This window comes from Argiope bruennichi, chromosome 4 (genome assembly GCF_947563725.1).
Source record: "Argiope bruennichi chromosome 4, qqArgBrue1.1, whole genome shotgun sequence".
NCBI lineage: Eukaryota > Metazoa > Arthropoda > Arachnida > Araneae > Araneidae > Argiope > Argiope bruennichi.
Window position 1 is genome coordinate 8,331,891 of NC_079154.1, and position 27,352 is coordinate 8,359,242.

At 25.7% G+C, this 27,352-nt stretch overlaps 1 protein-coding gene across 4 annotated transcripts; it reads right to left on the minus strand.

The window, feature by feature from the left end:
• Nucleotides 1-436: 436 nt before the first annotated feature.
• LOC129967137 (uncharacterized) lies at nucleotides 437-27,345 on the minus strand. 4 transcript variants are annotated; one of them, XM_056081822.1, is made up of 8 exons: nucleotides 27,322-27,345; nucleotides 21,402-21,567; nucleotides 18,801-18,885; nucleotides 17,396-17,545; nucleotides 15,343-15,541; nucleotides 8,590-8,694; nucleotides 2,852-3,036; nucleotides 437-704 (listed from the first exon to the last, which is right to left on the minus strand). In XM_056081822.1, exons 2-6 carry the CDS (start codon nucleotides 21,508-21,510, stop codon nucleotides 8,629-8,631), a joined length of 609 nt encoding a protein of 202 aa, XP_055937797.1. In that variant the 5' UTR covers nucleotides 21,511-21,567; nucleotides 27,322-27,345; the 3' UTR covers nucleotides 437-704; nucleotides 2,852-3,036; nucleotides 8,590-8,628. The 4 variants fall into 4 exon arrangements, with proteins under 4 accessions (XP_055937797.1, XP_055937796.1, XP_055937798.1 ...); XM_056081821.1 differs by lacking the exon at nucleotides 27,322-27,345 and adding an exon at nucleotides 26,802-27,202; XM_056081823.1 differs by lacking the exon at nucleotides 27,322-27,345 and adding an exon at nucleotides 25,773-25,931.
• Between the last annotated feature and the right edge of the window lie 7 nt (nucleotides 27,346-27,352).

Consider the following 27,352-nt stretch of genomic DNA (forward strand, 5'->3'; position numbering starts at 1 on the left):
GCCGGTTTTCAAGAGACACGTTGAAGCGACTTTCTACATTCCAGCCGGTTGAAGCGTTAATACTTCAATAAAGTATTTTTTTTTTAAATAAAAGCATTGACAAGTGATTTTATTGAAAAACATTTCTTGAAACAAAGAAGTATTTGACTGTTGTGAATTTTAAAGGTTATGTTTCTAAATATCAAAATATATATACAGTGTCATAAGTAAACAGCAAATAGTGTGTAATTTCGAAGTCACTGCCTGCACAATTAACTATTTCTTCAGTCAGGTTACATTTCAAATGTATTATTATTCAAAAATATTAAGTGTTCTAGAATTTTGAATTGGATTTCAATAATCAGGTGTATGAATCTCACTGTATTGATAACCTGCTTGTTAAAGCAAGCCCCCCCCCCCACAATGGATTTTACAATTAATAAAGTAATCAGTAAAATTGTTTAGAATAATTAATTTATTGAAAACAGCATACTATAAATAGAAATATTAAAACAAGACAAATTCAGTGAATTGTCTTGTTTTAGCAGGACTTAGTCATTTTAATTGTGTTAAGAAAACAAATGATTTTTTGTCAGGCAGAGGCATTTTAGAGCACTCCATATTTCCCCAATACTAGCTTTACTCTTCTTGTTAACTTTTTGCCAGACAGCAGTGAATACTTCATTGTTAAAACATATTCCACTTTGAATAAGGATTGATTGGATCTGGAATAAAAATTGAATTGAGAATTTATATTAAAATAAATATTTTTAGATTAAAAGCTCAAAATAGTTATTTTAATATAAAATACAATAAATACAAAAGTTAATCTCTAATTAAAATAATTTCATTTGATTTGATTAGTTACATTAATGACTTTTTAAAAGTAACTCTAGTGCTATTATGGGATCAGGCTTGTATTTTTGAACTGTGGTTAAATGACGCCTCAGCTGGTATCCCCCTCTCCAAATTTGCACACCACAACAATAGGAAGGTGCTTGACCCATGATGTCTGATTTAATATGCCCTAAATTTCTCAAATATGGCAGTTCTTTCAGTGGGATCAGACATCTGCTGTGTTTTACACTCAACACTATCTACAGGCCAGGCCATTTGACCTAGAGTTACCAAATTTGATTCATTCATTTTAGAGGGTGGGAATGTGCACCCTGGAATGGCATTTAAAAATTTAATTAATTAAAAATTATGAGAAATATTGGCATTTTCACGCAATAACATCCAAAAATATTACCATACAAAACTGATTTTTACGTCATCTTAAAATTCAAAAAAGTAACTTTTGTCAATCATATAAATTCTTTAAATGTAAAAATTAAGTGTCTATTTTTAGTGAATTAAAAAAAAATTAATATTTTCAACAATTTATGTTGTACAGAATAAAAAATAAAATTTATATCATTAAGTTTTTATATGTTGGCAAAAGGCCAAAAAATTTAAGTTAACTCTTACTAAATTAAGCCTAGAAAACTGTAATTTTCAGCATGTGTTTGCATGAAATGAACTAAATATGAAATGTGATATTTTCTAAAGCAATAAATGCAAAAAAAAAGTTTTCTGCGATTTTTTAAATTATCTACATTTTTAATTCAATAATTCAGTTTTAAAACTTGAATAATTTTTTGAGCTAATTAATAAATACAACTTTCAATTTCTCATCATGTTTCTAAGAAATTAACAACACTATTTTTTGGATTTTGCAGGTGGAGAACAAATATTAAGTATGGAGCCACAAATAATTAAACCTAAGATGCAAGGAAAAAAACATACAGCATTTAATCCTAAATAGTAACCATTAACTTATAAAAAAATTAATATAAATTGGGTTACATATTACAAAGAATAATTTGATTAGATATCGTTATTTTATAACAGTTCGTAAGTTCCCCATAACATAATTCAGTGTCTGGTTTCACTAATCATAAGGCTAAAAGAAATACTAAAAGAAACAAAAATTATATGTAATGGAGAATGTACCATCTTAAAATAGGCTGTATTGACATGCATGCATGTCGAACAGAATTGACTGGTTAAACTTATTACCTAACTGCCTCCTGTTTTTAAAATTCTTGCTTTGTTAACAGTTTTCTAGGACCTTTTTTTGTATATATATATACACACACACACTTAAAGCATAAGTTATTTTATTTTACATTTTACTGCAGAAATCCTCATATAAATACATTATTTCTTTTCAGTGAATGGGATTAAATGAATTAAATGAAAAAATATTTCAGCTGAATTAATATATGTATGATTTTAATGGAGCGTGCTTTGAAACAATCTAGAATGGTTTTAAAAATGATTTAAATAGTTGATCAACACTTGTGAGCTAAGCATGCACTTTTCTTCTTTTCCGCAGTGTTATTGCTGATGCATTAATTTGATTTTTTTTATAAGGTGCCCATTTAATGATAGAATTATTTCGATAATGCATAATGTTTATTAATTTATACATTTTCTGCCTTGATACATGTACAACCAATTTAAAGAAATAATCTAGTGTTTATTGCAGTATAAAATGTGATTTTCAGCTTAAATCTTTATTGTATATATATATTGAAGTGAAAAGTTATTTTTCTGTTTGCGTATTTTAAGACATAACAGAAATCCCAGATTCCAATCATAATTATTCCAACTGTTTCTTTCTTATAATACAAAAATAAATTTCCTTTTTAAGAAAAGAAATTATGTGTTCCAAGCATGAAGAAATTCATGTAAAAATTTCAAGTTATGTCATATTGGCATTTTTCATATTTATTAATTTTTAATAACTGCAATGCTGTTTTAATATTAAAAATTAATAAAATGAGAGGATATATAAATTAATAATAAATGAGTAAAAAAAACACACCTCTTCTTTTGATCTCAGAGTGCCAAGATCATCTTCATAAACTCCATATTTTTCAAATGTACTCGGCTGTACAATACTTGCAAGACTTTTAATATCACCATATTCATTGTAGTCTGCAACACTTCTTAATTTAGGTTTCATTATGTCACTTCGGCAACTTGGAAGCCCAGCTGTTTTCAAAGGAGCTGCAAAAATCAATTGTTTCAATATGATTAAATAAAATATCATGATTAATAAAAAAAAATTTGTACAGAAAAGCTGTTTCAGAAACACACAATTCTCAAATGCTGTTATTTTTGTATATAATCGAAATAGTAGATTTTACAACCAAAGTCAAATTATATCAAGCTGCTAAACAGTTATAATAAATTTTTAGGTTATTACACCTTCAGTGCTATGTTTAATTTTAAGAAAACTATGCTTTATAAATGGTTCAAATGGCTGGAAATAAATACCATTTTAATGCTTTGTATTTTTTTTTCAATAGTAATACATTTCAAATGCCATGACAGAAGTAATGTTTTCCACCGCCACATCACCCAAGTTTCATAAAATTAATTAATTTTCTTCAAGAAATTACATATAATTATTTCTGAAAATGTTAAAAATGTTCTTTAATAAAAATATCAAAATATTTTTAAAAAATTTTCTATGCAGTATTTAAAAAAATCCCTTTGGCAATCTGGAAGGCCAAGAGAGGTTTTCAGATTCCTTTCAATCCTTAGACAAAAACCAATGGGAATGGTCTTCAAAACATTCTTGCATTAATTCCCCCTCCCTCTACCCCATAAAAATGTGGCTGCAAATATCTTGATTAGCATTCACCATCAACATGTAAAGTACATACAAATTATTGATCTAGTGTAAGTTATAGATATAGTAAATAGTTACAGATCTTTGGCACAAATGTAACATTTTTACTGAATCGATTTTAAGAATGCATGTTTGGGGCATCTTTTCTCAGAGCAATTCATACCAAAATTTAACATGTAACTATGATTTCAGTCACAAGGCAATGAATTTCATTGATTTAAGTCATTGCGTTAATGAATTATCTCATTAACATGCCTATGCAAGTACGGACTGACAGATGGTCAAACGTTTGATAGATGCGATACAAAATTTGACAGAAACCTCTATTTTAGATGCTACACCAAATTTTATTTACATAGCTATCTGCAATTTATAATTATTGAGTCCATTTGTACTGAAACAGATGCACTTTCTCTGAACAGATTTTGATAGAAATCTACAAATTTGGTAAAGAGACCGCATGTGAAATTTCATTTGTCTACCTCAAAGAATTTTTATTTTTACCACATACAGCCAGTCATAATGCCAAAAACATTTTTTTCAGATTCAGAAAGGTCCAAAACGAAGAACTACATCAAAATTTCTAGTTTATGCTTTTGGACGATTACAATACTTTCTCTATACTTCATATACGATAACGTAAAATTAAATATTACTTATTGAAACAACCATAGGGAATGTTTATATTGCTATTAAACAATCCAGTATTTATTGCAAAATAAATAGTATCAAAGTACAAATGTTATAAAAAAATAATATACAAATCTAGGTTTGTTGCAAAGTTTATATTACCGAGAAGCTTTGAATGTTTTAATAAATGTCAAAAGTTTGTATTAGTTTGCTCAAGAATTGAAAGTTTACCTCTGCAAAAATTTGAAGAAATGAAATATTGTTTGAAAATCTTTTTCTTTCGATTAAATGCAAACTGTAAAATTTTATGATAGAAAGTATGAATTTATCATTTGATTTTTCAATTATATTGAAAGAAAAATAAAATCATCTTTTCTTAATCAATGCTGAAATTAAGATGTAATAATTGTGCATTTAAAAATTTGAATTATGACTAATAATTGAAGTAAAAAAATTTTTTTCATCAAATTTATTTAATATTCTTCTGCACATTGTATTTACTGCATGCTGTTGGTGAACATAATCAATAGATTGACTTCATATCTTTATTGATATTTCATATGATTAATCGCTATTAGTCGGTTAATAAAATTACTCATACTTCAGTTAAAGCCATAATGGTTGTAGTGTATCAGTACAATATTTTTTAATACAGTATACTCCCAATAATGGAGCAGATACCCAACCAAGAGCCGCCCATCAAATTAATAAAAGCACCGGAATAAAGAAGTTCATTTAAAATATATATTTAAAGAATAAACTTCAGGAAATTTTTAAACTAGTCATTTATATATAATGTTGACATTAAACATTTCTCCTCATTTATTTTTACTTAATTAGTTTTATTTAGGCTTTTAATCTTTATTCTACAGGCATTTAAACAATTTCAAACTATAGAAATTAATGATTTTTTTTTTCCTAAAACAGGCAACATAAATTTTTGATGTTAAAAAGTCAAGATTAGGGCTTGAAAATCATTTTTAGCCCCTAACTTCAAAGCGATTGCAGCTATCGAAAAATTGCAAATACAAAAATTGTTAGTTTTAATGAGATGCTTATTTAATTTATTTTTCTGTCTTTAATATTAAGGAAGTTATAGTGAAATGAAAATTCCCATCCACTACTACGACCCTCTTTGAGCTGAACGGCCCATCTACGACTCATTCGAGGTTTTTACATTTCTTATAACATTCTAAGACAATTAAAATGCAAACAAAATTAATGTTGTTCACATAATAACATTTGGAAAGTGGTATATGCATATTAATATATATATGTATCATTGAACGAAGGGTGGTTTTGGATTCCAGAGAACATGATTGGTGAAGAATTGTAGCAAGTCTTATCAAGAGAATCATTGCAATACATTGTCAGTCTTCCTTTAGAAATCTACCTAAAACTAGGATCTGATATTATTGCAGTATAACTCAAATAAATTAATAATGAAAATAATTGTTATTTTATTTAAAACTAGTCCCCTCTGGTGATCAGCTGGTTCATTGAGGATATTGGTTAGCTTTAAATTCAGTTTATTCCATTATGTACAACTTCATATCCATGACATTGGGTAACTGCCAGATATTAAAGATGTGTTACTTTAATTATCTCACCTATACCCTGTTCATTGCATACATGAAACTTTCTAATTTAGATCAGACCCATGACATCATGGTGGTATTAAAAACATATTTGTGTGATGCACCTATCTCAAAAATTTAATTCCTTTTATATGACTTGTAAACTCCACAGAAATCAAACAAAATTCTTCTTTATCTTTCAACAATGTAAGAAAATCATATAATCAGAAAGTTTGGCGAAACAACAGAAAAGATGCAAACTTAAAGGCAACAATGTAACCTATTGTTAGAAATTAGACAAAATCTTTTAATTGCTAATAAGCAGCAAAACATCACACAGCTATTAAATCAGTATTATTAAAAAGACAATTTTTTAAAATTTTGAAACAGAGTAAAATACATTTTTGTGTGATGATTTTATCAGAATTCACAGTGGAAAAATGTTAAATAATTCAGTTTAATTTCTAATTAAAAAATTTTTAAAAAATGCTGCCAGGCACACATTTTTACCCTCCAAGGTATATGTGAACCAAATTTGATATATGTCGATGAAATGGTTTGGCATTATTATATTAGAGTGCCAACATATACAAATGTACATTCAGCTTTATTATTAGAACAGAACAGAGTCTATTAGAAAATGTAATTCATCTATATAATTAAAGTTGAATGAAATAACAATGAAATGCACAAAACTGAAAAGATAAAACAATGAAGCATTCAATTGGATATACAAAATCCATAAATTCTTATTTTCAGTTATTCAAATTTAACTATTAATTATATTTCGTACTCCAATAAATATGGAAAACTTTGTATTCATCTGCATGCCCAAAAAATACTAGATAAGACTGCTGAAAAACCTCACTAAACAGAAATCAAACAAAAGAGCATGTGTAAGTTACAAAACTACTAAGAATAATAAAAAATTTGTAATTACTGACATTACATATACATACATTATTATTTGGAATCAGATTTTAATATAAAATGAATATAAATAAACCATACAAACAGGAGTAATAATTACTCTATTTAAGGTATCCGAACACATTGAAAAGTCAATTATTTCTGAACACGTCGATTTTTGCCAAAAATGACATTAAAAAAAAATTCTTTTATTGGATAGACCAGTCTTTGAGCTATTCAAAACAGGTTGTCTCTACATTAATTAAAAGTCAAGATATTTATATTTTCGTAATGATCGGTAAACTGGAAGTGGACATTTAAATAACCGGAAGTACCAATTTAGAAGGTAAACATGTTAAAAATCTGTATAAACACAAATTTAGTTCTAAATATTTGAAATTTTTTGCACAGCCAAATGTAAAATGCCAACGAACGTTTTAACGGTGTTTCGTGGAAATTTGTACTTAAAGAGTTGAACTCTCAGATAGGGGCATTTATGTCTGTAATACATTTTAATGAAGGTTTTTATAGGATTACTGAATATCCTTAAGATTATTGGAGGGTATCCTAGTTCAAATGCAGTTATGCAAATGCAGTTCGCTGAGCTTGACAAAAACAGAATAAATGAATCTAGGCAGCATTCACTGCAAAAAGCAAAAATTGCCAAAAAAGATTAAAAAAGGAAAGGAAAATTATTAAAAGCTGAGTAGGAAAAAGGTATAATCTATAAACGTGGTGAATTTTAAGTATGTACACACATTATTTATTACTAAACATGTTACTGTATACTTTAAATGCATTTTTCTCAAAATTGATTTTTACTTATTTTTTGCTCACTTCTAATCAAATAACTCAAAATATAATTATCATATTACTATGAAATTTGGTGGACTTTGTCTTTCTTCAATTTTCTAGGGAATGAACTAAAAGAATTTAGATTGAGTGAATATTTTTTTAATTTACAGCCTTTTGTTTGAATAATGTCATATATTTACTAAAAATTTCATGATAAATCTTCGACTGGTTCTAAATTTTTTATTTACTACTATAACCATATGATTGTAGTTCATTCCCTAGCAAAAAGTATGCAGTTTATCTTGGTGTAAGTTCTGTTTGGATGAGAGTAACAGTTTTTGGTGGAGCCAGTTTGAACTTTTAAAGAATTTGCTTAAATTTAAGCTATTAAATGCCAATTTTCAAAAAGTTTTAATGTTTATTTCAAATATTAACATCCTATTACTAATTTTGAATAGTCTTAAATCCAGAAATATGGTTAAAGTATGTCCACACCATGTTTTTCTAAAAAAGTGCTCCAAACATGTTCAAATACCTTAAGATTTAAAACTCAAAGAAAGGTGAAAAGTAGAAGCCATTTTTTATTATTGATCAAAAAATGTAATACATGACTGAAGCTCTTCAAACCATATTTTTCTTCATTAGTCTATACATAATTTTTTTCCAAACTGAGAAGGAATTCATACTTATTGTTCTTAAGATAGTTGAAATTTCACATTCAATAAAACACAAAAAGAATTAGTGTCTTTAACAGCATTTCATGTGTTTATATAAATATACCATTAACCAAGTGCCAATTTATATAAGGCTGCATGAAGTGCAAAAAATTAACTAAGATTTTACAGTATAATCTTCGATTAAGAGCATATCTTTAAAGGGTTTAATACTTTTAACTTTTTAATATCTTAAAACACAAAATAAAAGGAAATGCAAGTTCATTTTCAAAAATTAAAGAATTTCCATTTTTATTCATTTGTTTTTATATAAAAAAATATTAATGCATATGCAACATACCTGAAGATTTGTGATTCCCAACATCAGCAGAAGTAATTTTTAGTGGTTCAATAGAAACAGCATAAGGGGAGCTCGTAGTTTTTGTTTTGCAAAAATTCCCTGGATCTAAAAGAACATACTAAATAAATATTCCAAAATAAGATTTTTTCACAGAATAACTTTAAATCAATCATAAAATTTCCCATATCTATCGAAATAGTGCAATCAAAGTTCCTCATGAGCCATATTGTAATCTTTCATTGGTTACAAAACTAAAGTCAATACCTCGACCTCTGCACACCTCCCCATACCAGGGCAAGTAGGGGGGGGGACATCACCATCCAAGAAGCCCCTCTCCTCCTCAAGAAGGACCACTTGGATTGGACCAAAGACCTTGCCTGCTCAAGACTACATATACCCCAACATCAGACCAAGTTTATCACTCAAGCCCCAGACTTCATTCCCTAAAGCGAATTTACCACCACTGATCATGGGTAACAGCACTTCATGCTGTGGATACCATAGTATCTTTTGTCCATGTCTATGAGAATAACTTTCAGAAATAGATTATTTTTAATAAAATTTTAATGTCGATTATTTCCTGTTTGATACAAGGATTTTAAACAGTTTACAAATCAAAACTTTGTTTTTAAGATAAGATTTGTTGTAAGATAAGATATTATAAGATAAAACTGTGTTTTTAAAGAATTAATTGGAATTTATATTTTTAATGACATTTGTGTTATTCTTTTTATATTTGTGCTTCACAACTTCCAACTAGAATTTAGTTTTAACCTTAACCACTCATATCATTTTATCAATCAATTTGAGTTTGGCATAGCATCTCCACACTAGATTTTGCACAAAAAAAAAAAAAAACATGATGGATAAACTGTAACATATGTCAGACATGTGAGCATATGTTACAGTTTTACTGGCAGGTGGTAAAAATATATATCCTCGACAGCAAAGGCAATTAGTATGGAGATGCATGCCACAAGATCTCTAACACTGTAAAGGCAGAATGCCATACACCAAAGTCTTCAAGTGAGCCCACGGAAAATCTAATCAATACAGAATAGATTCAGAGCGCTTGCCAATTATGTATGGAACAACCAAACTCAAAATGTTACTGCTTAAATTCACTGTTGAAATCAATTTTAAAGTAAGCAACTACTTAACCTATTACTCAGCTAAAAAGGATTTGATAAAAGTTCACTTGAAAATATTTAATAAATTCGTCCATTAAGGTGAAAAGCTTGAGTTATGATTACTTAATAAGAGGCTTTCAGCCTAAACATTCACTGCAAATAGTGCATATGTTCATGAAGTATGTTCATTCTATATCTATATATGCACATTTTTTGTATTAGAGTCGGTTTCCTATCAGAACCATGTTTCTTCTCATATTAATAAAAATAAAACCTCAATGAATAACTATCAATTTGCAGTTCACAGTACATGGCATAAATATAAATGATTCTGATTCAGTAACATTTACGAGAAAGATCAACCCAATGGATGATAAACGAGATGATGGTATGTTCAATACGGCACAGCTACAAAATATTAGACTCTTCTTCATGTAAATTACAACTTCTAGAAAATCATACACCGTTCAATAAAATGCCTTGCATGTATATGCATTAAATAAAACACTCATCAGGAAATTTTTGCTTATGAAATGTTTAATACCTTCTATAAAGTTTAAAATTAATATAAAGTTTAAAATTAATACTTTCTCATATAATTTCTATAGTACTAAATATGTATTAATTCTATTAGCTTAATTTATTTATACGGGAATAATTTATTTCTTCAATAAATTTATTTTTTAAGATAATAAATGTTACTTAATTGCACAAAAATAATAACAATAGTTTCCTAAAAAAAACATGTTTCCATGAACCACTCTGTATATTATTTGATACTTGCAGTAAAAATGCAAGCAAATAAAACATACCTTAAAAAATAAGTTATAGGATAAATTTCATTTCCTTCATACAAAATAAAATTAAAAATATGTTAAATACCAATATTTCAATGTCAACTGACTACAAACGATTCAATTTTTTTCAGAGGTGTAATATGTTTCAGTGGATATTATATATACTGCATATATAGTATAAAATAAATTCACCAAATGTTATCCATTCCAATCAGATTACTTATTTACTGTGCATAACTTTTTTTGGAATTATATCAAGTGGTTGAAAATAAAAGTAACATGTATAAGGCATCATATCATAGAAGTTAATCATTTTAATAATAGTCTCACTTTTTAGCAATTATTTTTACATAAATTTCATTAAACTCAACTTAAATATAGGAATTTTACATCATCATATATCCACATCACCATGCACTATTACATGCACATTCATTTTTGCATTTCATTCTATTTAATTTCCATTTCAATAGATAGAATTCAACAAGAGATGCCAATTTAAATTTTATACTTTGCTTCTAGTTAGGCTTTACATAGTGATTTTTAGAATTAAATGGCAACTAATAATAAATCACAAATTTGGAAAAATTATAAAATTCTTCATCAGTAAATTTTTTTATTAATTATTTAATTATTTCTAATTAAGTTTTTTAAATGAATATGAAATGAATAAACATTTATATACAGGCTAAGAAATTTAAAGTGTTCTGAACTCGAAATCAATTTGAAAATCTTTTATCTCACAGCTGTAAAATAATTAAAAAACATGAATTTCAAGCAAATATTTCACAAAGCTATTTTAAGTGAAAAAAAAAAAAATTGGAAACTTGTATCTTAGGGTAGTATTATTAAATTTATTCTTTATTTTTATAAACTATAAAAAAAAGAAAAAAATTTCAATATTACATTTTAATATAAGAGTCTATGAAGTTTAATCAATAAAAACTCATTTGCCATATCATTAAATTAATAATATTGATAATTTATTGTTTTACATAATAAATAATTTTATAAAAAGTAAGACTTGTTATATTATTAAAAAACAATAGCTTACAGAATTTAGTAAAAATGTGGTAAATTGAAGTATAGAGTAATTCATAAAAGAAAAACAAAATATGAAACATTTAAAAATTATTATTAATTACTTTAGTATTGTGCAAATTGAAAAAAAAAATGCAAATTGTAAGAAAAATTGAAGTACAAAATAATCTTTGCTTTTTAATTTAATTTTGGTTCATAGAACATTATTAAGAAGCAACATTAAGAAGCTTGGCAAAAAACATTAAAAAGAAAAAACTATTTTATATATTCATTTCAATTTTGAAGTACATAAAATTTAAGTATATTAGAATATTCCTAGATTTATGAGTATTTTCCTACAGAATTATAAACCAAAATTTAGAGTAAAAAAACTTATCAAATTTCAAACTAAAAATTTACCAATAGATTGTTATTAGATTTGATATTAAATTCTATTCATATATAAAAGAAAAATTATACTTTGAGGTTTTGAAGCTTCGTTTAATAAGGATTCCCATTTCAAAGCTTTAAGAAATTTATCATAATCTATATCTTCACTGTTATCTAGAAGTCTGAAAGCATTGAGAACTTGTTTCAAACTGTTCTTAGAAATATACACATCAAAGTTCTCAAACATTTTCTGAAGATCACTTACAGTGAATGTTTTAGAAAAATTCTGAAATTCAAGGAAATTATGCTGTTATAACTAAAATAAAAAATCGATATAACTTACATACATTTTTGAAAATACAAAGCCTTCATAAAATTAGAGTACAATTTAAAACAGTAATGTGTACATATATGTGATTTGAAAGAATTTTTTAAATTCATTTAAAGACGTTTAAATTCATTTTTTAATTCATTAAAGAAGATGTTTTTATTCTCCTTATTAATTTTACTTTTAAAAATTTATTTAAAAAAAACATTTATTTTTCAAAAATACTCGAGAGTAAATTATGTTTTCTGATTGGATAACAGCTGTCAATTTTAGTTCAGCCAAAGAAAATTTAAGTTATAGTATTAAAAAGCAGCATTGACTAGGACTTTTAAATGAAATTAGATGAAAAAAAGTTTAACAGATTTAGCACTTTTTCATGAAGTCGCGAGATAACAAATTCAGAAAAATATGTAATTTTTATGTTCCAAAAATAAAATTTCTATAAACAAAATAAATTTTCTAATTCTTTTTATAAGTTCTTTCAATCACATATATTAACAAATTTGCATTTATTTTAAGCATTAAAGAAAAGCTTTATGGAAATCTTTATATATTTGATTAATAGCAAACTTTTTAAAAAGGAATAGATACTGCTTTGCCATACCTTTTCAGCATTTGAAGTTTATAAAACTCTTAATTTTGAGCAAAACAATGAAATACAATAAAGAAAAATTTTGATTTCAGAAGATAATTATCTTTTACAAGAGATTTGAAAAGTTTCTTATCAATAATGAACATAACCTGTTTACAAAATGGAATTTAGATGTGGATATATTTATATTCAGATTTTAGAAAAAATTAAAATCTTTATATAATTTCTTTAAAAAAAAAAAGGAAAAGTATATTTTAAGATAAAAAGGAATTTCATTCTTGTATAATTTGATCTAAAATTAGAAAGCAATAAAGTCACTCTTAATAAAAAGTTCCTCATTTGTAAATTATTACTGAACAACTTGGATGGAATTTGATAATAAACTATAGAACTTAAATTGAAATGAATAGTAGAAAATTTATTTATTTTTTTGGTTTCATAAATTTTTTCTTATCTTTAATGCTTTAATTTGCTAAATTTAGCAATTTAAAGATACAGAGAGGCCATATAATATAGAAAATGTGTTCTAAACTCTAAAATAGACAACTAATTGGATGAAATGAAACAAAATTCCCTTCATGAGTACGATTAAAAACTAAGGTTTAACTTAAAGAAAAAATTAAAAATTAATATTAAAATTCAACACTAGGAAAGTTTTGTACTCTTAAAAATTTATTGCATGATTCAAAGAATCTTAAAAATACAATAATAATGAAATAATAATAAATAATTTTTCTTTACTTATAAATAACTGCCCTTCAATGGTTTTTACATGCTATGACTCGCCCTTATTACTCAAATTATAAAATCATCCCCTCTCCCACATACACGCCGCTTTGACGTATTTCAATAGTTGTAGAAGTTATGATGAGGATTGATGAATCTTCATGGGAAACGTTTGAATGATTCAAATATTCTGAAACTCTAGAAATGCAATCAGACTAGGTAAGAAAAGAATTCAAACAGCAATATGTTGAAAAAAATGCAACTAGTGCAAACTAGCAAAATGAAAATGACTAATATACCAAGTACTAGCAGTGCATAAGGAATATTATGCCTAATGGAAGTTCAAAAAATGAAACGACCTAAAGTGCTAGTTTCACCGTAGGAAGAATAACAAAACCTCAAATATCAGGATGAGAAGATGATAAAATAGTAAGCAACTTCTTTTCCAAATGAATATAATAATGGTATCGTTACTTACTGAGTTTCATTGATGAAGACAATTTTTGGGCTCTGTATTTGGGTATGACACATGAGCCACTTGTAGAGTAAGCCATTTTATGTCAACTATAGAGTTCAATATACTTGATATGATGGTCTCGTCAAACAGTTCAGAGTAATGTAATTCTTTAAGATATCCTAACTTTTTAGAAAAGTTAATGAAATATGTGTTTATAGAAACAGTGATAAATTTCACACAAAGGTTGCGAGTATACCTAATTAGAGACCATATTGAATGTTATTTGTAATTAAAATAAGCATTGTCAATATTGTAAAAACTTTTCTTATTTGCCAACTATTAATTATAACATATTATTCTTGATAATATGTTATAATATTATCAAGAATATGATCTTGTAAATGTTATGAATTATTTGGATTTCTTTCTTGCTGGTGTGGTGTGGAGAGGAGGAAACCAGCTCAGGTGTCGTCCTCGTCATCTGACCAAGGTTCAAAATTACATGGTCCGTCCCTAAATAGCCTTAGTGTTGCTTTAAAAATTGGGAGGTTAATATAACTAAACAAAACTAAAACTTGGATTTCTTTACCTTAGATGTTATTTTTAAAACATAAAATTTCACGAGGGAAAAGTTTTTGATATATATTATGATAAAAAATACATGTTTCACTGTGCCCAAATATAGTTCAGAACAGTGCAAAAAAAAGTATTATAGAGAGGGTATTATTATCAAGTTTCCATCTATAAAATGAAATCAATTTCATATCATATCAGTGAAAGCAGGATGAAAAGTAATGAAAAGGAAGTTATCACTATGCTTCAATTCACATCCTGGATTCCTCATTTGAAAAGGAAAAGGCCCATTAGTACAAAACTTGCATGGCCAGGTTAGTAGCAAGAGGATAAAATAAATAAAAATTCTAAAATATATCTTCAGCAATTAGAGTACTGTTTCCAATAGATATATTTATTGATTTATTTTTTATTTTTAATGATATTAAAATTTGCTCATTACAACTACTAGCTAAAATATGAGAAATAAAAGAAAATGTATACAATAACAACGTCTTTCTCAAAATGTTGGTACTATTAATCATAACTTCTATACTATTAATAACTAAAAAAAGCCAAATAATTATAAGAATAAATATACGAATAAATTTACAAGAAAAAAAATAGAGAGAAAAATCCATGCTTTTTTACATTTCATTTTGTATTCGATATTTAATTACTGTAAAGCATATTGGCAACTTTAAAATTTTCTTGTAAATGATTTTATGTAATAAAATTCAAAAGAAATAATTACTATTTACCTGCAAATATGATTTCAAATAGGAATTAAAATGTTTACGATAGCAAGATTTTTTATTTTTCACCAAGTTCCACAGTGCAAGTAATAAATTTTCTGAATGCAAAGAAGTTTTTGCTTGATCTTGTATTGTCAGATAATGGAGATGATTTTCAGTATCAGTTAAATCCCTATTGAGCCCTTTTACAGACAACATTTTGTTTCTGAAATACAAACAATTTCAACTTTAGTGACTTACAGATAAATGCAAAATAAAATGTTTTTAACAAATTATTCATAAAAATTTAACTTTTTCATAACTTTTAACATAACTTAAACTTAACTTTTTCATAACATCATAACTTTTTCTTCTCATGTTTTTAAATACCAATCTTTAAAAATTTTATGAAAGCATACACATCTTAAAGGAACAAAAAAATCTGGCAGCATTGACAAATGAAATTCTAGTTTCAATACAACTAGAAATATCACTAAGATAACTAGATTAAAAAGAAACAGTCTCCCCCCCCAACTTTGCTCCCAGTTAATTCACAACAACTATGTGTATATATGAAGCGCAACCATTATGCAGAATGCAAACATTTTTTAAATCTTCCAGGTTATTGAAAAATTAAGAAATGTTTTTAAATGCAATAAACTAATGTTTTTTATAAATTAGAAATAATTTTTATAGGATAATGCAAAGTTTAACTAAAATTTAAGCATGACAATGATAAGAATCAATAAAATGATATACAATATCTGTAATATGCTCAGTAAATAAGAATGCCATATTCATGAAATATAAATTGCTATAAATATTTTGTGTGGTATTTGTAACTATTTTATTTTGAATGCAAGAGTAAATAGTAGGTATAGCACCAAATTTAATTAATTTTTAACCTATTTAAAAAAATATATATTTTAACAAAAACTTTCATGCAAAAGTTTTTAATAGGGTGTAATTTTCTATTTGCTATTTAAAGAATATATGTAAAAATAGAAAATGTTTAAAGTTTTTTTTTTTTTCTATTAATCTGAAACTTTGTTCCTATCAACCAAGCATTTTTTAACACTATAAAAGAAATCAAAAACAAATCATTTGCCAGATACATTTTCTAAAAAAGTTTATGGAAAACTAATCAATTAATTCCTCAATAATAGAAGTTTTCTTTAGACAAAATAGGAATTTTCTTCTAGAAAAATATTCATTAAAATTAATAGGCTGAACCATAGGCTAATCAACTCATTATTTATATAAATAAAAGTAATAAGAAGAATCATAAGTTATTTAAATGTATATACTTCTCATAGATATACAATGTTTAAATAAACAGTATGAAAAAAAAATTACAGAAACAAATGAACCAAGATGACTTCAATTTAATTAGTAAACTGCCATTCATATAAGATAAAAGTAAATATTAAAATTTAATATTAGAAAAATAACTAAACATCTCTAAGTTTATATATCATAAAAGTATTTACCTATATGATTTTTCCCTTCTATTCGGTTTTAATTAAAGTAGAATTTGCAATTTCAATTCATAAATCTCAAGAAAAAAACGTGAAAGGAAAATTATATCGGAGTTCAAGAAAAGAACAGTATTTTCCCTGGTTACTTGGATTTATGTAGAATTATCACAATGTAAAATCAAAGTAAAATTTATTCAAACTATTGTTTTCCATTAAATTCTTGATTAAATAAACCATTCAACCTTAGAAAAAAAAAAAAAAAACAGACAGTTTCTTTTCTTGAAAATAATTACTTTGCCATTCTCATAAATCAAATGAAAGGTAAAACAGCTAATAAAATACAGGATTTTTATTTAATTTTCCATATTTTACTGAAATTGTTCTTAAAAGAAAATTACTTCTAAAAAAGTTTTCCCGTTTATCTTAATTTGACCTTTAACATTAGCATCATTCACTGACCTCTCTAATTATGCAAATTAGAGAGCAATCTAATACAATAATAAATATTTTGAAGGATTTTAATTAAAAAAAATTAAATTAGCACTGAAAGTGTTCAGATCAATTTAATTTTAATTTAGTCAGCAAGGATTTTTTTTTTTTACTTTATATTTTTCTTTTGAAGAGTTGTCAGGGGAGCAATTACAGTTGGTTCAACATTTCCTATTTCTTCAAACACCTTTTTCATCTGACCGCCATTTTCATCTATTCCTTCCATTTTCAAACCAGCAGGAGGTACATCTGTATAATTAATTCTGGAAAAGTATTCAGTAATGTTAAAATTTTTATTTATTCAAAAGCAAAATTAGAAAAAAAAAAAAAATCAAAATAATGTAATTTTAAAGTAGGACCAATTGTTGTAGGACCAATTAGTACTTTTTTACTTTTTACATAAGTACTCGAATAATTTGCTGCAGTATAAATATAAAAATACTTCAATTATACAATTTTTATAATATATATTTTAACAAAGATGTAAACAACCAAACATGCCAAAACATTAATCATTTTTTAACAAACATAAGAAATCAATTGCTTTAATCAAAAACTTCTGCCTTTATAAATGAATAAGTCTCTTTTAAATCCATTTATTATTACAAGTCATGCTAGATATATAAGATACTAATTACAGATAAGAAAAAATAACTACTGATTGGTAATTATTGCAAAAAAATTACAAATTACAATCAATTATTAATTTCAAAATTAAAATATCAATTAAAAATACTTGGTTTAAAACAATCAGTCCTGCTTTAAGTAAATTAAAAACTTTTGAAGTTTCTTTTAGAAAAGTTTGAGGCTTGCAATTTCTTCCTTAACTCTTAAACTCTCTTTTTTAGCTATCCCAAGAATTTTATCTTTTAATTCTTTAAGCCAATACTCTGCTTCACTTTTTCTTTTCACACTCTCAATCATTCTTCCTTAGTTTCTTCTCATTATCTTCTTCATGTTTGGTTTGTGAATCCTCATATTGATGATAGTGCAAAATTGCTGACTGACTGAATGCATGTGTGGTGTGAAATGTTCTTGTTGATAATTTTAGAATATTTTTTGATATATTTTAATAATTTCCCAGATTTTTCCTGATATCCCAGTTCTGTCACCACCCTGAACTACAACTTCAGATATATTTCAAAAGCACTGGATAATAATAGAAAAAAACAGGAGAGAAATTAGATCAGAAACAAAACTAAAATGAAGCATTTGGCTAATTTGCACGAGAATAAAACAATCTGCATTAAATCAAATATTGAAATTACTAAATACTAGTTATGATAGCTTATGAGAATTTCAATATTATATCACATTCAAATTAAGGAGTTAAACAAAATTTTATTCTAAATGCTGCATAACTTATCTATCATAGTTAAAAATGCATTTCCAAAGTTTATACATCTTAAAATAAAATGCTCAAAAAATAATCTTATTGAAAACTGATGCTGGACACTTAGAGAAGAGAAGAAATTAATAATTAAGAAGGGATTACTTTGTGAAGAAAATCATACTTACTGCTTTGGAGCTTTGAATGAATCATTATATACCGAATGGAAAATTCTGCAATTGAGCGGATACATAAGTACACCAGCAGAATCGCCTATAACAATATTTAATTTTATAGAACTGAAGAAAAGATTATGCATATAATTATTTTCTAATTCAAACTTTCTTCAAAGTGAAATATGTAACTGTTATTCAGAAATATTTCACTGGAAATCAACACTCTTTATTTATATTTTAAACTTCATTTCAATGTTTAACCAACAGTTTAAAATATCTCTAAATCAGGATAATTGAGAAATTTCCCAAAGAGCTGAATCTAAATTCATTCAGAATCAGGATTAAATTATTCCATTTCACTCCATAAAATTCTACATTTTATCAGTTCCTCAATTAAAAGGACAAGTCTATCTTGCGAGACCAAATTGAAAATTATGAACTCTATTACTGACAATTCTGAAAATAAAATTTCAAAACAAGCAGAATAAATCAACCAAAGTAAGTGTAACATATTCCTCAGCAAAATTCAAATAATTTATTTATCATGAAGCATTTTCTTTTAATTAAAAGGCTATGATTCACTTTGAATATTTCCAAAATAGTTATTTAAATATAGCAAGACAATTAAGATAACTATAGTTTTTATTTTAATCTCCATTATTTTTTAATAATAAAAAATAAACTGTAAAAAAAATCTCAATCGTCATAACCAACTAACCACTCCTGATGGTTTAATTAATGACTAGTCTTCTGTACAATATGGAATAATCGCAGTTTCAATAATGATATGAAACCAGTGAAGAAGAATCGAAACACATTTTTTGATTTACTATATTTCTAGATAAATAATAAGAAAAAGGCCTTATAGAATGCAAACAATTTTTCAGGAGCGTATTAATCAGTTAAACTGCATTTATAATTCTCCCTTAGACTGAAAAATATATAAGCTGTCCAAAGTAATGACCATGAAATAGGCAATATATTGAGAATGAAAGAAACATTCCACCCAATAACTTTTTAAAGTATTTATACTTTTACTTTTTTAGTACTTTTTAAAGTATAACATCCCCTGGATTTACTTGGCGATATTCAGGTAGTGATAATCATGAAACTCTATTATACATAATGTTATCATCTTCTCAATATATCTTTGTTGCTTAGCAATAATAGTTTGGGGAGGGGGCACTGTTAAGATAAAAACATTTTTCTTTTTTAATTCTGTGCCCCTTCACTTTGTTTATCATCACAGTAAATCTAATTTGTATTTGTAGCAACTTCTATAGAAGTAACTGTCTGATGGAATCAGATTTTCAGCATGTCACTACCCTATGATTTCTTTATTAATAATATGTGTAAAAATGCAAGCTTTAAAATCTAGTATATTAAAATAGTGTTCTGTTTGGAAACTAAATAAAGCAGAAGTATTTGAAAAAGTACCATAAAGGGGTGGGGGAGAGATTTTAGCTATTAAGAGACTGAACTTTCAAAAATCAATTCCTGGTAAAGAGCAAAATTTTCAAATTCCTGAATATGACAACTGAAAGTTTTCATACTGAGTCAATCAGTGAATTGAATTTGGTATGTATATATGCAACAACTTATGGAAGTAATAACTATCAACATTGTTGCATGGAGTGCAGAATAAACATCAATCTCAAGAGAAAGAAAAAAAAAATTATGTCTTAAATTACAAAATGAGAAAGAATTGAAATGTCTTGACATGGACAAACTACAAAACTTGTTTCATTTGATATTGTAATAAAGAAAATGAAGAGAAAGATCACCAATATAATGCTATGAAATAAATGGCAGTTAATTTAATAATGATTCTTATTTCTAAAATTAACTCCTCATAGTAGTTAATTCAAAAGTAAAAGCAATACATTCAATTAGACTCAAGAACAAGGTACTGTATTTTTACCATGTTCACAACAATATATGAACCATTAAGATGATTGCCAGCCACTAAATCTCAGCATGGTCTAATAACATACCTGCAAGAAAATGTCCATAAAAAGCAAGAAAGAACAAATAATTAAAATATTTAGCAGAACAATAAAATTGATTTAAATTTCATTATAAGAACAGAAAGCATTCATACAAATTATATTTGAAAACATTTCAAGGTAGGTTTTACTAATAATCAGTCAGGCAGTTGATTAGTTGCTTTTTATACAGAGAGGGGTTCCACTACTTAAAATGCATTTAAAACTATATCTAGTTACAATTAAATTATTTTTCCTCTAAAAAATGTAAAGTACTCCAAAAAAAATTAATGTACAACAAAATTGGTTTAATAAATAAGGTCTTTCAATTAAGGTCTTAAATTAATTCACTACAAATCTTTAAAAGCACTTGGGCCTTTGAAAGCTTATATAAAAATCAATTATAGTAATATAAAATTATTTGTTACTAATGAACTTTCAGACTAAATATTATGCTCCTCATCATATCATACAAATTTAAAAAAATTAAATAATAAATAATTTTTAAAACAGAAAGAGAAAAAAATTAGCTATTAAAAATATCATTTTCACAAATAACCTAATATAATAATATGCATTTTTACAGTTAACTCATCTATAAATAAATCAATATTTTTTCTGTTGAAACCTTTTTCTGTTTTAATTCCAAATCCTTCTTTAATAGCTTTAGGTGGAACAGTTGGAGGTGGTGTTCTTCCCAAAAATGCTTTATTGGAAGCATAAATTTTTTCAAACATTTCTTGTTGCAGTTTTTCACATTTTGATAAAACTGGAGGATTAACCAAACAGGCAACCTGCAAAATAAAACTTATTTAAATTCAAAAGGCAAATCAAAAAACATTTTTTTGAGTTCTACATTTACATCTTAAGTAATTTTTTTAAATTTAATCAACTTAAATAGAGAATTTTCTTGATATCCCATTTGAACTAAATTAATAACTGCAAAAAATATTATCAAATATACTTATACTATTCAAATCTTTTATTTTTAATTACCCTTTTATAACTAAAACAAAGGGATACTGCCATAGTACTGGCATTTTGTGTTAGTTACGAGACTTAGTCAATTTAGCAGCTTATAATTTTAAAATGTAATGAAAATTTTAAATTCCAATAATATCGAAGTAAGATAAATTAAAAATGAATTATACTAAATACTTATACATAAAATTAAAAATAATCTTGTTATAACACTTTTATAAAATTAACTTATTAACATTTCCTTTTTTTTCCCCTTTGTACATAAAAAGACGATTTATCATTAAATCGTTTTAATTATTGGGATAATTGGTTTTGAGGGATTGTTTAGAACGCAAAAGAAATTGCTATATAACTTTATAACAAAAAACCCATCTTTGATGACCAGCTGGTTCACTAGCGTAATGTTCTCTAAAATTTTTAATGAAGTATTTATGTACCTTGGTCTCTAAAGAGTTTCTTCAGCAAAATATTTTATTCTCATACAACGATAATATTACCATTTAAATTGTGAAAGTTAATTGTTGTCCATTATTATTGTAAAAGTTTTAAGATATTTGTTCATTGTACTATATATAATTTGTTGTCAGCTGCCATAAAATTTATATTTGGTATGGAAGAGATCAAATTTTAATAAACACAAAAACATTTTTTCTAAAACTAAACTTTTTTCCTTTAAATGCAACTGCAGAAAATGAAGTCCTTCCCCATTGTAATCTTATATGTACCACAGATTTTTTTTTATAACTAATACAATTATTTCAAAGAATTATTCAATAAAATTTTTTCCAAATCATCATAAAATTCAATTTTTATCTTTAAACATGATAAATAATATTTTATCTTACTTCAAGAGTGTAACTTCTCCATTTCTACCTAAAATATTAGTGTCTCATGAATATTTTATTAAATATGACTCATCGAGAAGAGGATCTATATAAAAATCTAAAATCTAAATCATCAGAGCATTTATTGATTCAAATTACATAAAATATAATTATTTCATTTAAACTATTTTTTATTAGATATATATGTTGTAGCTGGGTGTATGTTTAAGCCAAGGAAAGATGCTTTCTTGTCTTTTTCTTATTTATTTTCACACACACACACATATAACAACACACATGGACGATAATCACACATATATAGGGTAACACATAATACTATATACAATTAAAGTAGAAAATGCTGCTAACAAAAGAGCGAGCGAATGATTCTGTTTGCCGCTAACAAAAGAGCGAGCGGTGCCTACTTGCACCAGTTTCACACCAACTCTCAGGGAGAAGTGTTTACAAAAAACAAGCTTAAGTGCACTTCCCCCACATTCCAAACATACATATGGTTTAGTGCATACTGCGCCATCTGTATTCAATATTAATCTTTACTGTATGAATAAATATACAAAGAATAAAATATACAAATAAAATAATTAAATAAAAACAAAATATTATAAATAATAAAATCACATAAACATATGTTGATTAATAAAGTTTTAGAAGCCAGCTGTTAGGCCATGATTAGAGCAGATATCGTATGTATTAAAATATGTACACCTAAAATAAAACTGAATTATTTAATAATACTGATATATTAAAAAAAACACATAAAACTTTCCCTCACATTCATTTTTTTAGAAAATATTGTATTTCACAGAAACAAGTGTTGAATACTATACTTTTCTTAGTTTGCAGTTAATCTTTTAATATGAGTGTTTGCCAACATGATGACAACACACGGATAATAACTAATTTTCCCAACACATAACATAACCATGAGGTTACATTTTATTTTCATTTTGTGCAAAATAAATTGTTGGGAAATACAATTTAAATATTTCTTAAAAATTCATTTAAAATTGAAACTTAATTTATAGGCTAAAAAATTAGTATGATCGAAAAGATTATTCTTTTAACTTTAAGTTCAAGTAATAATCAGTTTTGTGCTGTAATATTTTTTGGAATTTATCAAGGGAAAAAAAGGCCAAAATTTCACTCAATTTTTAATTATTTATAATTCTAATTAAAAATTCAAAAAAATGTTCCAAAGTGCACATTCCTGCTTTCCAAAGTATATATTGTATATGCCAACTTTGATAGCTCTAGATTAAATGGTCCAGCCTGTATAGCACTAATACATATACATATTTGTCTTTCTTGTAAGTAAGGATAAGACAAGTGATGAAATCAAAATTCATATAAAATATGAAAACATCCCACAGAAAGTATCAAAAAAGTATACCGACTAAATGATTTTACAAAATTATACAAACAATTAAAAGGCTAAAAAATTTAAGAAGTTATTTGGGTTATTTTGTAAATATTAATAGAATTAATTTAAAATTGATCAGATTTACTTATTCTACTGTTTTGTTTTTATATATTATGTTCCATATCTATTTTATTTATCATTATTCCTTGAGGGGGGGAGGAGAAAATAAAAATGCTACATAATCACAAAATAAATTTTAAAAGAGAGAGAGAGAGGCATTTCATTGATATAATTAAAATAATTCAGTAGCCACTGTCTCAATGACAAAATGAATACTCTAAATTGAACTTTTCTTGACCTTTTTATTTTCTCAAAGTATACAAAAAAAAAAAAATAATAGTAATCAACAAGAAGTTCAATCACAAGAGCCTGAAAAATTTTCTACATTTCAGTTATTCATATATCTTAAAAATATGCTTACAGAATTATGCCCATTTGTTATTGCGCATGATAACTAAAAAATGCTTTGAGTTAAACAAATTGAATTTTTTTTTATATAGTCTTTAATTCAAATTGTGAATTTCTATTCCATTTTGAGAGAAATTTGTTTACAGGAAATTTACATGTTTGTTTGAGAATAAGTAAACACAATAACTGTAAAGCATAAATATCAAGAAAGATAAAATTTGGTTCAGTTTTAGAATATAAAATCTGCATAAAATTTTGAACCCAATTAAGATATTAATCCATCAATTGTGCTTTCTATATTTATAAGTCCTTTGACTCAAAATTCCAACAACTTAGATAAACGAAATGCAATACATGACTTATTTACAAAAAATTCAGTTGTTTCAAATTTTTTTATTCATTCTATTGGAAGATTGATTACTTGATTTTCCTAATTATATTATGAAATACAAAATGCTCATGTAGAAGAATCTGAAAATAAAAATCAAAGCAGTCATGCCATTTACAGCCTTGATTAATATCCATGATTCTTATGTGTGGGAGGGGAAGATAATATCTTTATTAGGAAGTATGCAAGAAAGTTTTGAAAGATCATTCCTACTGGTTTTTATTCAATTTCGATCAATTTTATTCATATAGAAATAGAAAACAAATTTTTAATAAAGCACCTAGCACATATAAACATATATATCAATGAACCTATGATCAAGAAAATTCATGATACTGAAATTTACTATAACTACCGATTAGGATACATATATAAAAATACAAGCTTCACTTGTTTAATAAGGTGACTTCTAGAAGTAAAAATAATTAATTGTAGCTCAAAATCCTGATCTTCATCTAATAAGCTGAAAATGTCAATCCATAAAGAAATAATATTTAATTAATCAACTCTATTGACACATCTTTTTTATCATTGAGGTAGTAAATACATAACAGAAGTATTTAAAAACTGCTACATTCTAACAAAATAATAAATTAATTTTATCCTTTCTTTAGTCTATATTAAAAAATCCAAATTTTGAACTCATATATTCATCTACACAGTTCATTACATTTAATAAATTCAATGAAAATTTATCTAAATGAAATAAGATGATTATTTCCAAATTATCAAACTGTTTAAAAATGAAAAACATAAAACTGATAATTCAAAATTTTAATAATATATCTTTTTTATATAAAACATTTTCAAATTTATTTCAAAGATGCTAAGAATTCAATGCAGCATTTATTTTAATAGGCAGAAACTGATGTATCCTGACATCATTTCAAGAATAATTAAAAACTATATATAAAATTATTTCAAAAGAAAAAAGATAGGAAATACTGATAAAATAACTTTTATAATCTCTGTGGAAATGCTTTTATCCAAGTGAGCAAACTGTAAACCTTGCTCTTTGATACTAGCCGCTTAACTTAGAGGTTTAATGACAATGCTCACTTATCTAATCTCTGAACAAAATTTGCTAATAAAAAAAAATCAGTTTTTCATCTTTGCTTGAAAATACATACTTTATGATTGAAAAAAGCAATATATGTCAAAATAACAACTTTAAAAAATATGAAATTACAATATTTTTTTTATAAATGATGCATAATATACGTTATAAATGCAAAATTGCTACAAACAACTTTAAAACAGATAATTTGTTTTCTATTCCTTTTAAATCCTCAAAATTTTCATTTAAATACTGCTAAATCAATAGCACTAATATAATATTTTAAGTACATTATATTTATTGGTAAAATGATTAGCTTTTTTAAAAAAAATTACAAAGAGTTTGATGAGATTAGTGATAAGAGTTTGAAGAGTTTATATTTTTATTTCAAAAAATTCTACATTTTTAATATTTATTTATGCTATTAAATACAGAAAACTCAATATTTTAAATTAAAAAAATAATGCATTTGTTACAGAATGAGTTTTTCGTTAATACTGCATAAAATAAATTTTTAAATAGTGGATTATTAATTAATTTTATTTTTAAATTGCATCTGAATAAAATGTACAAAATGTATTTTTTAAAATTTTATTAAATATAAAGGAAAGAAAACGATTGTATTTCTAAATAAGGCAAATTTTTTTTTTACTTAGTTTAAAACTCTAAACGACAGGTAATCTTCATTTTTCAAAAGCAAGTTACTTTTAAATTTTTTATTAATTACTCACATTTCAGAGTCAGTATAAATAAAAGCATTTAACAATGAATAGAAATTGACTATAATATTTTCCGCTTCTATTATTAGTATTTTAAGTTTCTTATTATACGCTTCTATTATTAGTATTGTAAATTTCTTATTATAATGAAGAAAAGTGGAAGTAGATAAAATGTTGCTACAATCCTGAAAAGTAAATTCTAGATCTTACTTGAGTTGTAAAATGTTGCTTTCTCATGTCGGATTAAAAGGAAGAGCGAGAAATAAGTTATCAAAATTTTTCTTATTAGTTATGAGATTTATTTATCCTCACAGTTTCGCACTCCAACTTTTTTCTTTTTACAAAATTGTAAACTTTAAAGACGTCACAGTAACACAACTTATTGTCATTTAAAACAACCGCTTCGATTAACAAAAAGTTTTTGGATTCGAAATATAATTAACTTCTTATAGTAATTATGGTTTATTGGTAGAAAACGCAAAAAAATTATATTGCATATTTTTTTGTATTATTTAAATGAAACGTAAATCATTATGACACTTTCGAATGAAAACACAGCTGATTTTTATAGTACAGCAGCAAACTAAGAATATAGTCCCATTATATTTACTTCCTATAGTCTCTTAAAATACTAGTAAGTATATTAAACTTTAGTTAATAAAAAATTAAAATCAAGAATAAGTCACTAGACAAGTCATTATTTACTAAAAAATAACTTATGAAATAATACTATTTTATTGTAGTGCTGTCGTAATGGCGGA